A 13,859-nucleotide genomic window follows, 5' to 3' on the forward strand; every position below is an offset into this window, starting at 1 on the left:
TAGTTAGATTATTATATTAAAAGATAATTATTACTGATGTAGAAACAAGCAAGAAGCTTCTTACTGGGAGAAGTACTCAGATCTTGCACTTGAGTAAAAGTAGAAGTACCAGAGTGTATAGGAATACTCTGTTACAAGTAAAGTACATGCATTCAAAATGTTACTCAAGTAAAAGTACAAAAGTAATATCATCAAAATATACTTAAAGTACCAAAAGTAAAAGTACTCATTATGCAGATTGGTCCTTTTCAGAGTAATACATATGTTTTCATTATAATTATTGAAGCTTTAAAGTGTTATCAAAGCTGGTAAAGGTGCAGCTAGTTTTAATCACTTTGTATACTGCAGTGAATTTACTGCAGGTGTAACTAAAGTCTTATTAAAGTGTTGAGTATATTTCACATGATTAATCAAAATCTGTAAAGTAACTAAAGGTATAAAATACATGTAGTGTAGTAAAAGTACATGATTTACCTCTGAATTGTAGTGGAGAAGAAGGAAAAAGAAAACCGAAATACTCAAGTACAGTACAAGTATCTCAAAATTGTACTTACGTAGAGTACTTGAGTACATGTAATAGTTACTTCCCACCTCTCGTTATTGTTATATCTGAGGTGGAGCTCACTTAAACGATTTTATATTGTTAGGCAGGTAAATCTGTCACCATGCATTTTATTTTATGAAATGTTTTGTAGGATCTATGCAAAGTAACAATAGATTTTAAATAGATGTAGTGAAGACAAAGTACACTCTATAGTTGAGTAAGTAGCAGAAGAAGGTAGCACTTAAGTAAATAACATTAAGTCAACATACTCAAGCACAGCACTGGAGTAAAAACATTAAACTTATGTTGTTTACAGTCAAAAATAGTTTAGATATACCAAACTGTAGACCTGAGTCATAATTACCTTCCAAACATGGCTGCCTGCTTTGTCCACCGGATGACGTCTTTCGTCACTGACGGAGAAACCCGAACCTGCCCGAGCAGCCAACCGTCAGTCTGGCATGTAAACAAGGTCAGACACTGCAGCATACAGTACCAACACTTCCTGCAGACACAGACATCTGCTCGCTTTTCAATTCAAGAGAAGAAGAACACTTATTTGCAAACCCCTCGAAGAGAAAGGTAGGCTCGTGCGTGATGTGCAAATATCATTTGTGTTGTTGTGCTGGACGCTCTGCAGTTATATGACATAACTACTAGCACAAATGTATAACATAGATTATTATTTTGCGTTCAGAACTGCATAAACAGTATTATTCAAATTGTAAAATGGCTCTTACTGCAGCTATAATCCAGATTTGCCGCAAAGTCACCCGTCAGGTGTGTGTTTACTTCATGCGCAGTCATCAGCTGGCTCTAACTGGGTCGCTGCAAAAACTGCAGGGTCATGTTTTCTCACGACATTGATGAACCAGTCTAACGGATCATTCATTTAGTAATAATTTTACAGCGTTGTTTCAGTCTCTACAATCCCAATAGCATTTGCTTAATGATCCAACTACGTTATTTACTTTAATATTATGGATTTAAGCTTTGCATGAATCATCTGCATTATGTTGAAACACAGCATATGAACTCACTTGCACTGCTGTATCCAGATGCAAGGGAGTTGCAGCTTTTTGGAGCTTGACTGCTCTGATGTGCTATTAAAAAAGTACCTTCATCACTCTATCCATAGCCAAACAGGCCTCTATTTATGAGTGTGTTAGATAACATTGTGGATAAACTCCAGTGCTGCCTTTATAATTAAATGGGGTAAAGTGCGTGTACAGATAGGATTTATTTATTTATGTTCACCCACTCAGTCTGGGTCAGCATGAAAACCTGACTGGTCATCCCAACATGGTCAGTGCCAGCCGGACCCTGAGCTACTGCACCTTTCTGCAGATGATGATGATGATAGACAGGAAGTGAGTGGGGAGGACAGTAGAGAGAGATATCTCAGGAGATGGAAGTCTGCAGTGCTTGTCGTGTTTTAGGCTGCCTGCTTTATTTGCTTTATATGATCTCTTTCTGTATGTGTTTTGGCCTATGATATAACGTCCTAGAATCCTTCCTGTTTGATCAATTCCTTTGTTTTACTAAAGATTATTTGACTTTAGTAGTTGTATACGTGTAATGCCTGCCAAAGGCGAGGCTGTGACCCGCTTGACTTTGAATACTGATGTTATGTTTTTTAAATGGCCATGTACACTTTCCATCACATGTTTAATGATTCACATAACGCTGTTGTTTTTGGATATAACGCAGCATTCCAGTTCAGTGTCTGACTACAGATTCAAATCTCACAGACCACAACTTTTAATGTGTTTGGGGTTCACAGTCAAGATTTGATCATAACATCCTAAAATTATTAAATAGCAGTGGTAAACTATCAGAATTTACAGCACAAGCTGCGAAATTTTACTTGAACACATGACGACAAGAAAGTATCCGACTAATCTTTAGTGGAAGACGTACTTAGATAATTAAGTAAAAGTAGAAATACCACAGTCTAAATATCCTCCATTTCAAGTAAATGCCCTGAATTCAAAATTGTATTAAAAACTATATTTCCCACTGAAATGTATATGAATGGAAATATTAGGTATCATAAAATTGACATACTCTAGCCTAGTAATGTATTAATATGTCAACATTGTATTTGAGTATGGCTTGGATATAACAATGTGACCCGTTATGTCCTGTGTCAGAGTGCCCAGGCTGCTAACAGGAACAAATAGTAGTGTTTTTGCTTGTAAATCATTTTCTGAACCAACATGTTTGTGTTAATTCTCTGTCGGACTCTTAATACAGACCCGCCAAGATGATGCAATGTTTTCACTTCATGTTGGAGCCGGCCAAGAACTTTACAGCCAAGATAAAGGTAAGACCTTTATTTAAGTCCATTTAAAAATTACAATAAAAGAGCCAAAACATCATGTGTTTAATGTGAAAACCTGTTTTTTGGGTTGATCAAGTAGACAGTTGACAGGACAACAGTTTTGTGTACCACATGACGACACACATTTCTCCATTCCTGGTTTAATTGAACAACAGAGAGCTTCTGAAAGACTCTGGAAGAGAAGGGGTGTCTTTCTCTCTTTGTCTTGTTGACAGGAACAGAGCCTCGGTGTGCATTTTAATCAGGCTGAGTGACCCCCTGCTTTTCTAATTTGACCTTATTACTCTCAAAGGCACTTGAAAAGCAGCACTGATGTCTTTCAAACGTCTGAGAATTCTCCCTTTTTCCAAACACATTCCCAGAGAAAATCCTTACATTTTTTATGTTCTCACAGGAATCACGCAAAAGAGCGCAGAACGAGAAGAGGGAGCCTCTGGATGAAGATCAGCTGTTTATTGTGGATCTGGCAAGAGATCTAAGCCGAGTGTGCCAGGTGAATACACCCTCATTCAAAGCTGAAATTATTAATATAAAAAAAACCAAACTCTGCCCTATACGTATATACAGCCACTGCCTCCCACTTGTGAGTATTGAGGAGGGCTTTACAATATATAGTTATTTAATCGTCAGCACAATCAGAATCAGAAACATGTTTATTGCATAAGTTTACTTATACAAGGAATTTGCTTTGGTGTGTGTGAAGCATACGCCTACATACATGTAAACACCGAGACGAGAGAAGATACCTTGTAAGAAAAGGAACAAGAAATATAACAATTATAAAAACGTTTAAAATAAACTATTGTAACTTTAAAAATATGGATGTATACAATGCCAACTTGCACCATAAACACATCACAAAAGTCTGGGATGTTGCACTCTAGTTGAAAAGTGCACTTTAATGTGTTGTATTTTAGCAATACATAGAAAGCAGCAGAGAGGCAGAACTGATTCTTCAATAGCTTTTCATAGGAAGTAATATCATTATAGGGATCTTCAACCACATCGTCACATATTTTCCTTATATTGTTTAGCCCTAGTATTGAGCTAATTGGGACAATTACCACAAGTCAGGGCCCTAAAGAAGATTAGCTATTGTCTTCATTTCCTGTCTGCCACCAAACCCACGTTCCCCTCCCTTGCCTCTGCAGAGGTCAGAAGTCCTGGAGCACATCTGGAACCTGGACGACACCTGGCCGACACCCCTCTGCAAGGTCTTCGTCCTGCAGTGGGCCTCCATGCTAGAGAGCAAGGTGTTTATCTGAAAAAAGCATGCATTGACTTACTGAATAGAGCGGATCTTACCACTAAAGCCATGTTTCTTTGTGCAGAAGAGGCCGATGCAGACTGACGGCTGGCCAGAGATGGATGATGTAAAGCACCCTGATATGATCAATGAGCAGGACCTGCTGCAGGCCAAAGCTGTGATTCTAAACTGGATCAAGGACCTGAGAGCTCAGCCTGAGGTGAGAAGTATAAATAACATTTACTGCTACCCTGGCTTTGTTGACTCAGTAGACATATTTTATTAATATCGACCATCTTGCAGCAAAGTGTGTGGCCCGGGGAGCCGGTGGCTAAGTCTCTGGAGGACCTGCAGTCAGCCTGGCGTTGGGGCCGCGCGCCAAATCTGCTGGCCGCTATGGAGCTGGTGTTTTGGACTCTAATCGTGCAGCGCCCAGATAAGGTAGAATCCATGTAACAATACATTATGTTGCATTTAGCTGACGCTTTTATCCTAAGTGACTTACTGTGGAGGAAACTTGTGTGTGGCAATGCAGTGGGAGTCACCGACTCATGAAGGAGACACAGGATGAGCAGGAGCTTTGATGTCAAACACTGATGGTTTATTACGAGTTACGGCCGGAGAGTTGACGAGACAGGTGGTGTGTCACGAGTTGACACAGCGGTTGCCAAACTAATTCTGAAGAACTCTTTCTGCAGCTCGAGGTTTTATCTAGTTCGGAGTGTAATAATCAACATTCTTCATCAGTGAGACTAAACAAATATGGACCCTGAATCTAACTAGAGCTCTCGTCGTCAGGGAACCTTCGTCCCTGAACAGTAAACTACCTCATGGCAGTTGTGCTCTGTCATAGACTGGCAACAACAATGCGCCCAAGCTGCCCCTCCTTAAGAGAGATAGCAGCAATACCCAAGGCCGTAGAACTATGCCGTGGGAAAGGAGACAGTGAGAGGAGAAAATGATGAACTGTGTCGAAGGTTGAATACCTAAGCAAAGTATTCCCTAACACTTACAATAAGTGCATTCGACCAAGAATATGTAACAGTTCACAGAGTCAGCTTAAGGTCTTGTGTTTATTGTGCAGTTGTAGAACAAACCTTTTTTGGTGTTGTTGCAGGATACCATACCGCACCAGTGGCTCATGTGGAAGCAGAAGACTCAGAAGATTGGTATTAAATTAAACATTTATCAATATTATTTCTGTTATAAATCTGGAAAATGTCAATCCTTATGAGTCTGTTACTCTCTCCATCCAGGTAGCATATCCTACATTCCTCAACCAGGTGAGTGACATTGTATATTAGCATACAAAACATTACATACAACCACTGATGGGTTTCAAAACACGTGGAGTGCTCTTTGTAGGGACCATTATTGGTTTGGCAAGCTTATGTTTGATTTGTAACCATCAAAATGAGATGTTACCACTGATGTTAAGAACAAAGAAGAAGAGAATAAAAGAGAAACATTATTTGGTTTTATTTTCCATTATATGTATTCTACCATCTTATTTTTTATCTCCATCTTGTGTTTAAATTTGATACTCAGTTATTTGTAATCCAATGTCTAGTTTCTCCATTGTTAAGCACTCTGTACTGCATGTGTTGTATGAATGGTGCTCCACAAATAAGGTGTGTTATTATTGCTAAGGCCCCTCTGTTTTTTTTGCAGTGTGGGATTGGATCTCAAAGGCTGCAGGTAGAACATTTATTTGATCAAATTCTAAGTATAAACTTTAATCTGCATGTATGTCATTTGAACCATGTTACTTTTCTCTCTAGTGGAGGTGACTCTGGATCTGGACACTGCCAACCCTGACCTGCTCATCTCCTCCGACGAGAAGCGGATGCGCTGTGGCTACGAGAGGAAGGATATTCCCAACTTCCACCAGCGCTTCGACGGCTGGTGGTGTGCCGTCGGGATGGAGGGCTTGGGCTCCGGCCGCCACTACTGGGAGGCGGAGGTTGGAGAGCGGGACTGGAGACTGGGCGTGGCCAAAGAGTCGGCCCTGAGGAAAGGCTTCAAGTCCCTGAACACAGATACGGGTTACCTGAGCCTGAGGCTGGAGAGGGGCTCTGAGCTGAAGGCGCTGACGGTGCCCTTCACCTCCCTGCCGCCCTACCTCATCCCCGAAAAGGTGGGCATCTACCTCGACTACGACCACGGCCAGCTGTCCTTCTATGACGTGGACAAACACATCCACATTTACACCTACAACGAGTGCTTCAAAGAGAAGTTGTACCCGCTGTTCGGTACTGTGGAGATCATCAATGATCTGGTGATCAAGTCTCCAGCAGTTAAAACCCAACGTTTCTGCCCCTCGCCCTGCATCTGGGGTTGAGCTCCCCCAACTCTTCCTTTAAAATCCAGTAGATATCATATTAAAGTGTGATAAATGGTTATATAATTATCACTGGGAGGAATCAGAGAGCTTGATGTTAAAGACCATTATTGATAGCTCCACTAAGGGACCACTCTCTATGCTGCTGCTTTAACGTAATCGTCGCAAACACTTCCTCACTATAGAGTTACAGTGCTATTCTTTGCCTTCACATAATGTATTTTCATATATTTAAAAGAACAACCCTGTAGTATTACTGTAATGTTATGTGCAATATTAACCCTGCATTTCTGATGCATTTCTGTGAATGATAAATAAACCAAATACATGTCTTACTTTTGGGTCTGTCTTGTTTTTAAGTAAAGTAGATAACTACTTCCATAACATGAATATGTAAAGGTGGACCACCTTTAGATAGAAAGAGTAATCTCCATGACAGGTTATAGTATCTTAAGTAAATAAAACAAGTGAGGTTTCAGTTATCAGCCTCACCATATTATCTTGTTCATTTTCAATTCTAGTTGAAATTGGGGGATGCATGTCACTGTAAAATAGGGAGGAAACACATTTAACACGATGAGACTTTGAAGGATTCTGACTACATGAACGGTTTATATGTAATTCTGGTTGTGGCTCAATTACCATTCAAAAACCGCCCTGAGTCCCCATAACTCCAGCCTTACAGTGTTTGTGCTCAAATAATTTGTACATGTTTAGAACAATGTACCATAAAAAACAAACACCTACATGAAAAGGACATTGAGCTGGGTTCCTTTATTTTTACCTCTTGTTTAATAGTTTTAAGAATTCCTCACTTCAGTTGTGTACAGATGTGTCCATACACTTTTGGACAAAATACCAATGCATGTCCACCAGCTGTTATCATCTAAAAGGCGTGTCAGCTCGAGAGTAACAAATGCGTCACTTCCGGGCAAAAATAACGGCTCCGTCCACTTTTGGGGGAAAACAACGCTGTCAGTTGAACGCATACAAATTCTGAAGTGAACTAACTAATTGTATAATAATAAAATACAAATAAAACAAATATAAAACAACAAATATAATGGGCTATGAAATAAATAAAATGTATTCATAAACACAAAATAAAAAAAATGTGTTTCTCCTCGCTACTCTAATGATGTCATCAGTGTGCGACGTCACCACAGAGTTTGAGTTCTCCACAGAGAGATCTTATTAAACATCCATGAGAGAGATACATGATGACAACAACAACAACTATAACACAAGCCTTAAAAATTCACTTTGGGTTTGACAACTTTCGATCTAAAATACAGGAGGATGTTGTTAAAGCCATCGTCAAAGGTAAGACAGTTTATCTGTTGTGTTTCTCTTCGATAATTAGCAAACGTTAGCGGGCTTTTAGCAGCATGCATGCAAACTTAACTCACGTTACGTCGTTTTATTGTTTACATGTGAGACTCGGTTTGAATGATATCTTACATGCAGTGTTTTCAGAAAGAGAGATTAATTTGTTGCATTGTTGGGTCTTTTGTGTTTTTCCTGCAGGTGATAAGGATGTGTTTGTGTGCATGCCCACGGGAGCAGGGAAGTCGCTCTGCTACCAGCTACCCGCGGTCCTGGCTCCGGGTATCGCTCTGGTTATATCCCCACTAATCGCTCTCATTCAGGTCAGTGTTTGACTGGGCTGCTCCAGCGCAGTGTGCACTCTCAATTATGTCTTAAAGGTCACCCATTATGCAAAATCCACCTTTTCATGTCTTTTCTATACCTCTGTGTAAAGAGATTCGGAAAGTTTCACGAAAAAAGATTTGCTCACTTTTTGCCCTGATCCATTTATATAAAAACCTGTCTGAAAATTAGCTGATCAGATTTTGGCCACTTTATGATGTCATAACGTTTTTTTGGCTTGTAACCATTAGCCAATCACCAACCAAAGGTATCACCTGAATCTCCTCCTAGAGCACCATTGTGTTCTTTGTAGGTCTGTCAGTCGATTAAAATATTTAATCGCAAATTAATCGCAATTGTTTTTATCTGATCTAAATGTATCTTAGAGGGATATTTTTCGTGCGTGTGTGTGTGTGTGCGTGTGTGTGTGTGTGTGTGTGTGTGTGTGTGTGTGTGTGTGTGTGTGTGTGTGTGTGTGTGTGTGGAGAGAGACACACACACACTGTGATGGATCGTTGGAGCTATGTGCAACTCAAGGCATATGCTCGAACGGGAGCTGCCTGGACGCTGAAATCATGTTGCGCGCACTATCCGTGCTGAGTGTGCTGACTTTTCGTACAATGTCCCACTGTCTGGCTTCCTGCATCAAGTCAAGTGCTTGGCGCAGTTGTGGCGAAATGTCGCTCCTCTGTTTTCATTGAAACAGCTCCTTATATCCGTTAGCGCAGCTAGCTATCACCAGATGCTAACAACAGCAATACACGTAAGGTATGCCTCACTCGCTCGCTCGGGCCACACATACACACACCCTCCCGGTCCTCCCGATGGCCAGTCGGTGCCTGCCGGTGAGCGTGGAAGTGTGGTCTGCCGGGTCTGCCACAAGCGGGCGGCAGGAGCGGGGCTGTCAGCATCAGCTTGTAGAATGTATTTTGAACTTGATGCTCTTTGAAACTACGGGGCGGCCGAGGAAAAAAATACACATGCGTTAATCGCGTTAAAATAATTAGTGGCGGTAATTTTTTTTTGCGTTAACGCGTTATTAACGCGTTAACTTCACAGCCCTAGTTCTTTGTAACCAAATATCTCTCAGGCTGCGGCCACACGAGGACGAAAACGGCTAAACGCATAGGATTAACGCAATCGCAAACAAGCTTCCGTCCACACGCAATAGTTATCCGGATAGTGTCTGTTCACACGAGACCGCTCCGTTTAGCTCCAACCGCTGGAGAAGCTGCAGTACATACGCAGGAGCCTGTAGGTGGCGCTGTAACTTCCTCCACAAAAGCAGCGAAGAAGCATGGTTGTCATGGTTGCCCTTCTGTTTATTCTCCGCGGTGGGGGCCGAGGGAACCGGGCAGAGTTTTTCGCCAGTCAACGTGTATTAAAGTTGAAATCTTCCGGACAAAATGATAAAAGTGCCGGTCAAAGGTCTTCTTTGTTATTTATTGAGCTTTAAAACAAATGAATAACGACTCTATATAATATAATGATAAAATACACGGAGCCTCTCTTTTTCCTGCCTCTCTTCGGATTAAAATAGCTAAGGGTGATGATCTGACTTGAAGTGTGTGTTTTGCTGCAGCGGGAGGAGCTGCAGGTGAGCAGAGCTGCGTGTCTCCGTCCTGTCAGATTAGACTTCACTCGCGAGAGAAAGATAAATAATCTGAATTCAGGGTGCAGTTTACTTTGACGTGGGGGTGAGCAGCAGAGGTGGGGAGAGGCGGGGCTATTGCCTCATCATTATTGCTGTAGATGTTGCACAAACAACTGTAGCATGGTCAATAGCGTCCGGAGCACGATAGCAACTCTGCGATCCGCCATTGTTGTTGTTGTTGTTGGTGGCGAAACACTTCAGCAATGGCGCGGGGTAAGCGGAGGTGAGCAGAAGAGGTGGGGAGAGGCGGGGCTATTGCGCAATCACTATCAGTGATCTGAAAATGTTCGGATAGGGCGCACACACGGAGCCGTTTGACCCCCCAGAGAGTTGCGTATGCATTTCTATCCACCTTGGGACCCGTTATCGTTTCCTCAGTCGTTTAGTGCCGTATTCGGTCGTCCTCGTGTGGCCGAACGGTCTATATGACACTAAACAGTAACGCAAACGACCAAATTCGTCCTCGTGTGGCCGCAGCCTCAGAGGGGCGTGGGGAGTGGCTCCTTATTTTCATCTAAAGTAACAGACAGAGAATCAGCACTTTTGAAACAGAGGGGATTATGGGTAATGCTGCTATATCTGAGACCTATAATATATTGATGAAAAACAGTACCTTTTTAATTCAATAGCTTTATTAGCATGACCATAGTTACACACAGTATTGCTAAAGCTCTGTATAGTTGCAACATCTATACACAAATACACACATATAAAAAGACTGTTACATTTTGAACAAAAGCAAGAACATGTTTTTTATTTGTATTTTTTACAAGGAACACAATTCATTCAATTCATATCATACATTAATTAAAAAAATATATATATATATATAAAAAAAAAATAGATGTGAGATGTTCGATTGCCTCATTCTGTGGCAGGCAGAGACAAACTAGTAGTGGAATGTAACAAAGTACATTTACTCAAGGACTCTATTTAAATACAAATGAGAGGTTCTTGTTATTTATTTGCGTATATTTTGGGAATATTTGTTCATACTTTAAGATAGGGCTGTACCCGAATATTCGGTCGTTGGAGTACTATTCGGTTTTCAATTTCGTTATTCGGATATTCGTTATTATTATTTTTTTCATTACATTTAATTTATTGAAATCTCCAATATCAACGAAAGAGCTTGTGCCTCTTCGGGGGGTGCTAACACTTAACCATAAACTCATAAACTTTATCATTTACTTTCTCCATCTTTATATGTAGATATTACTTTTCTCCGTCACGTTGTTTCCATAGCAACAACAACTTCCTGTCAACAGCGCTAACTCTCCTGCGCGCCGAATATTCGCAGCTGATTTTTACCGACTATCCGGAGCCCGAAAAATGGTATTCGGGACAGCCCTACTTTAAGTACATACTTTTACTCATGTAGGGCTTTGAATTCAGGTCTTTTACTTGTAGAGGAGTATTTTCACGGTGTGCAGTAAAGGATCTGAATCCTTTTTCCCGCCATTGTTTAATTCCTTCATTTGTTTCTCCACAGGACCAAGTGGACCACCTGAAGAGTCTGAACATCCCCGCCTGCTCCATCAACTCCAAGCTCCCAGCAGGCGAGCGCCGGCTGATCTTTGCTGATTTAGGGAGCAGCAGTCCTAAGCTCAAGCTGCTTTACATCACTCCGGAGATGGTTGCCTCTCCTTCGTTCAAGCCCTGCCTGACGGACCTGTGCAGCCGTCGCCTGCTTTCTTACCTGGTTGTGGACGAGGCTCACTGCGTCTCCCAGTGGGGCCACGACTTCAGGCCGGACTACCTCAAACTGGGGAAACTGCGTGCTCGAATGCCGGGGGTTCCCTGTTTGGCCCTGACAGCTACAGCACCCAAGAATGTACAAGAGGACATTGTTTTGTCCCTGACTCTGCGCACGCCGCTGTCTTTCATTTCACCTGTCTTCCGCAGTAACTTGCACTACGATGTGATCTTCAGGGAGCTGCTGCCAAACCCCTTCGTGCACCTCCACGCCTTCATTCAGCAATCTCTGGCCCTGGACAGCGGCTCTAAAGGACAGGTTGGGATTGTTTGTTTACAATTGATCCTTTTCTTTATGGGATATCAATAAGTACAAGCCCTCATTCATCTTACTTGCTGCAAAGGTTTGGCTTTGGAATTTCTAGTTGTTGGTTAAATACATCGGAAGCTTAGCATTAAAATGCGTTCAGATTTAGGAAACCTGTTTTTGTTTCAGTGTCAAATACACTATACTTCAAATAACGAGCTGGAAAGAAGAAAAATATTAATTGTACAGGTTTGAAACTTTTGAAAGGAAGTGTATATTGAAATCATGTTGGAGAGGTAGACAAAGAACAGCTTATTAAAAGGATGGAAACATAAATATCTGAACTTAAATGTATGCTCCAGATCATTTAACTGTATTGAGAGCCTGATTGATAAATAAGCTAGATATATACCAGATATATCAACCAAGTTTAAAGAATACATTTTTCGTTTATGTAAAATATGGTGATGTATCATTTTAAACTGTCTACTATAAATGTTGGTACTCTTCTCTTAATGTTTTCTTTATTAAAGCTTACAAATCCTGTTGCACGTCACTGTCTTAGAGGGAAGATTTTCCCTCTAACATGAGAATAAGAGTCCTGGTTTGTTTAACCTCTGTAATGCTTGTGAACAGGGCTGTGGGATTGTGTACTGTCGGACCAGGGATAGCTGTGAATCGGTGGCTCACCAGCTGACCAAGCTCGGAGTCTCGGCCAAACCTTATCATGCAGGTCGGACTGATTTTCCTCCATGTAGTTGTAGAGTCATAAAACACGAAGATGTGTTCTAAAATGCTCGTGTTCTGCTTCTGTACTGCAGGTCTGAAGACAGGAGATCGCACAGAGTCCCAGAATGAGTGGATGCAAGGGAAGGTGCTGGTTATCGTAGCCACCATCAGCTTTGGTATGGGCGTGGACAAGGCCAATGTCAGGTGAGGCAACTAGTTTTATTTTTTAAAACGTATTCTTTATTAGTTATTTTCTCACATTCCCCTTTGCATCCATTAGTACTTCAATTTAGATGAACAGTTTCTATAACAAGGGGTCAAAACATGTAGAAGGTCTCAAATCCAAGAAATTCAACATGAGAATATGAAAAACAAAACGTAAAGAAATCAAATCTGAGAACGTAAATAACACAGGTATGACAAACATTAAATAAAAGATGGGTTATATATAAGGTCATCCTACATATTACAATAATACAGTCCAATATACTTAGGAAAAATGTCCATATACCAGAATATTTCAAAAATAACAATTCCTAATTTTAAAAAAGCCATATCATATTATTTTGGGATGTCACACAGTCCAGTTCCTTTTTTTATGCAGCCTTTATAATCATTCCATTATTAATCCCAGTGTCCTCCTATTAGCAACAAGGATTTGATGTTCAATTTTGTTTACATTTGCATGTGCTGATGTTTTGTTTATCCTGCAGGTTTGTGGCTCACTGGAACTTGGCAAAGTCCCTGGCCAGCTACTACCAAGAGTCAGGAAGAGCCGGGAGAGACGGCCTGCCCTCCTCCTGTCGCATATACTACTCCGCCAAAGATAAGGAGCAACTGAACTTCCTCATCCGCAAAGAGATTTCCCGCAAACAGGTGAGAACAACAAGAGAGAACTCAAAATGTGAAGAGCTCCTATGCAAATCAAGTTTGTGAACATTGGTTACACTTTTTCTACAGGGGAAACGTGGCTCTCTGAAGGACACTGACAAAGCAACCATCACAGACTTTGATGCCATGGTGGCGTACTGTGTTCAGGAAGCGTGAGTAAAGCATTCAGACACGTGCATGCTAGTCACTCTTCGTTTATTGCTAAAAAAAAAATGTAGTAAAAAGTACAACATCATTACATACCGGCTTCACCCTTTGCACATAATATAACATGACACAACTTCCATTACATGCATGCTGTGCTTTTCAAAATAAAAGACATTTCTGTTTGTGCACAGCAGAGGGCAGACTTGATCTCGCTTTGTTGTGAAGCCTCCCTTAGGAACATGTTACTTATTTCTGCCTGCCAATTCTAATTTCTTAACAATGACACATATTTACCCTTAGAGAAACATTTA

At 41.1% G+C, this 13,859-nt stretch overlaps 2 protein-coding genes across 2 annotated transcripts in view; both read left to right on the forward strand.

Annotated features, from left to right (window-relative positions):
• The first annotated feature begins 970 nt into the window (after nucleotides 1-970).
• Nucleotides 971-6,810, forward strand: LOC117450530 (uncharacterized). Its single transcript, XM_034088347.1, has 10 exons — nucleotides 971-1,126; nucleotides 2,801-2,870; nucleotides 3,283-3,381; nucleotides 4,040-4,141; nucleotides 4,220-4,354; nucleotides 4,438-4,575; nucleotides 5,252-5,303; nucleotides 5,391-5,417; nucleotides 5,806-5,832; nucleotides 5,916-6,810. The coding sequence occupies exons 2-10, from the start codon at nucleotides 2,811-2,813 to the stop codon at nucleotides 6,473-6,475; spliced, it is 1,200 nt and encodes a 399-aa protein (XP_033944238.1). The 5' UTR covers nucleotides 971-1,126; nucleotides 2,801-2,810; the 3' UTR covers nucleotides 6,476-6,810.
• Nucleotides 6,811-7,628: 818 nt separating this feature from the next.
• recql5 (RecQ helicase-like 5) overlaps nucleotides 7,629-13,859 on the forward strand; it is a 41,716-nt gene continuing 35,485 nt past the window's right edge. The window contains exons 1-7 of the mRNA XM_034089436.2: nucleotides 7,629-7,798; nucleotides 8,003-8,124; nucleotides 11,272-11,793; nucleotides 12,418-12,514; nucleotides 12,603-12,714; nucleotides 13,224-13,386; nucleotides 13,471-13,553. Of these exons, the coding sequence (XP_033945327.1) occupies nucleotides 7,693-7,798; nucleotides 8,003-8,124; nucleotides 11,272-11,793; nucleotides 12,418-12,514; nucleotides 12,603-12,714; nucleotides 13,224-13,386; nucleotides 13,471-13,553 (1,205 nt within the window). The 5' untranslated portion in view covers nucleotides 7,629-7,692. The remainder of the gene's footprint in view (nucleotides 7,799-8,002; nucleotides 8,125-11,271; nucleotides 11,794-12,417; nucleotides 12,515-12,602; nucleotides 12,715-13,223; nucleotides 13,387-13,470; nucleotides 13,554-13,859) is intronic.

This window comes from Pseudochaenichthys georgianus, chromosome 8 (assembly GCF_902827115.2).
Source record: "Pseudochaenichthys georgianus chromosome 8, fPseGeo1.2, whole genome shotgun sequence".
Taxonomy (NCBI): Eukaryota; Metazoa; Chordata; class Actinopteri; order Perciformes; family Channichthyidae; genus Pseudochaenichthys; species Pseudochaenichthys georgianus.

Coding starts and splice junctions, on each gene's coding strand:
- LOC117450530 (XM_034088347.1), top strand. CDS start 2,811: ATGATGCAATGTTTTCACTTCATGTTGGAGCCGGCCAAGAACTTTACA. Junction 5,418..5,805: donor ATCCTACATTCCTCAACCAG/GTGAGTGACATT, acceptor TTTTTTTTGCAG/TGTGGGATTGGATCTCAAAG. Junction 5,833..5,915: donor TTGGATCTCAAAGGCTGCAG/GTAGAACATTTA, acceptor TTTTCTCTCTAG/TGGAGGTGACTCTGGATCTG.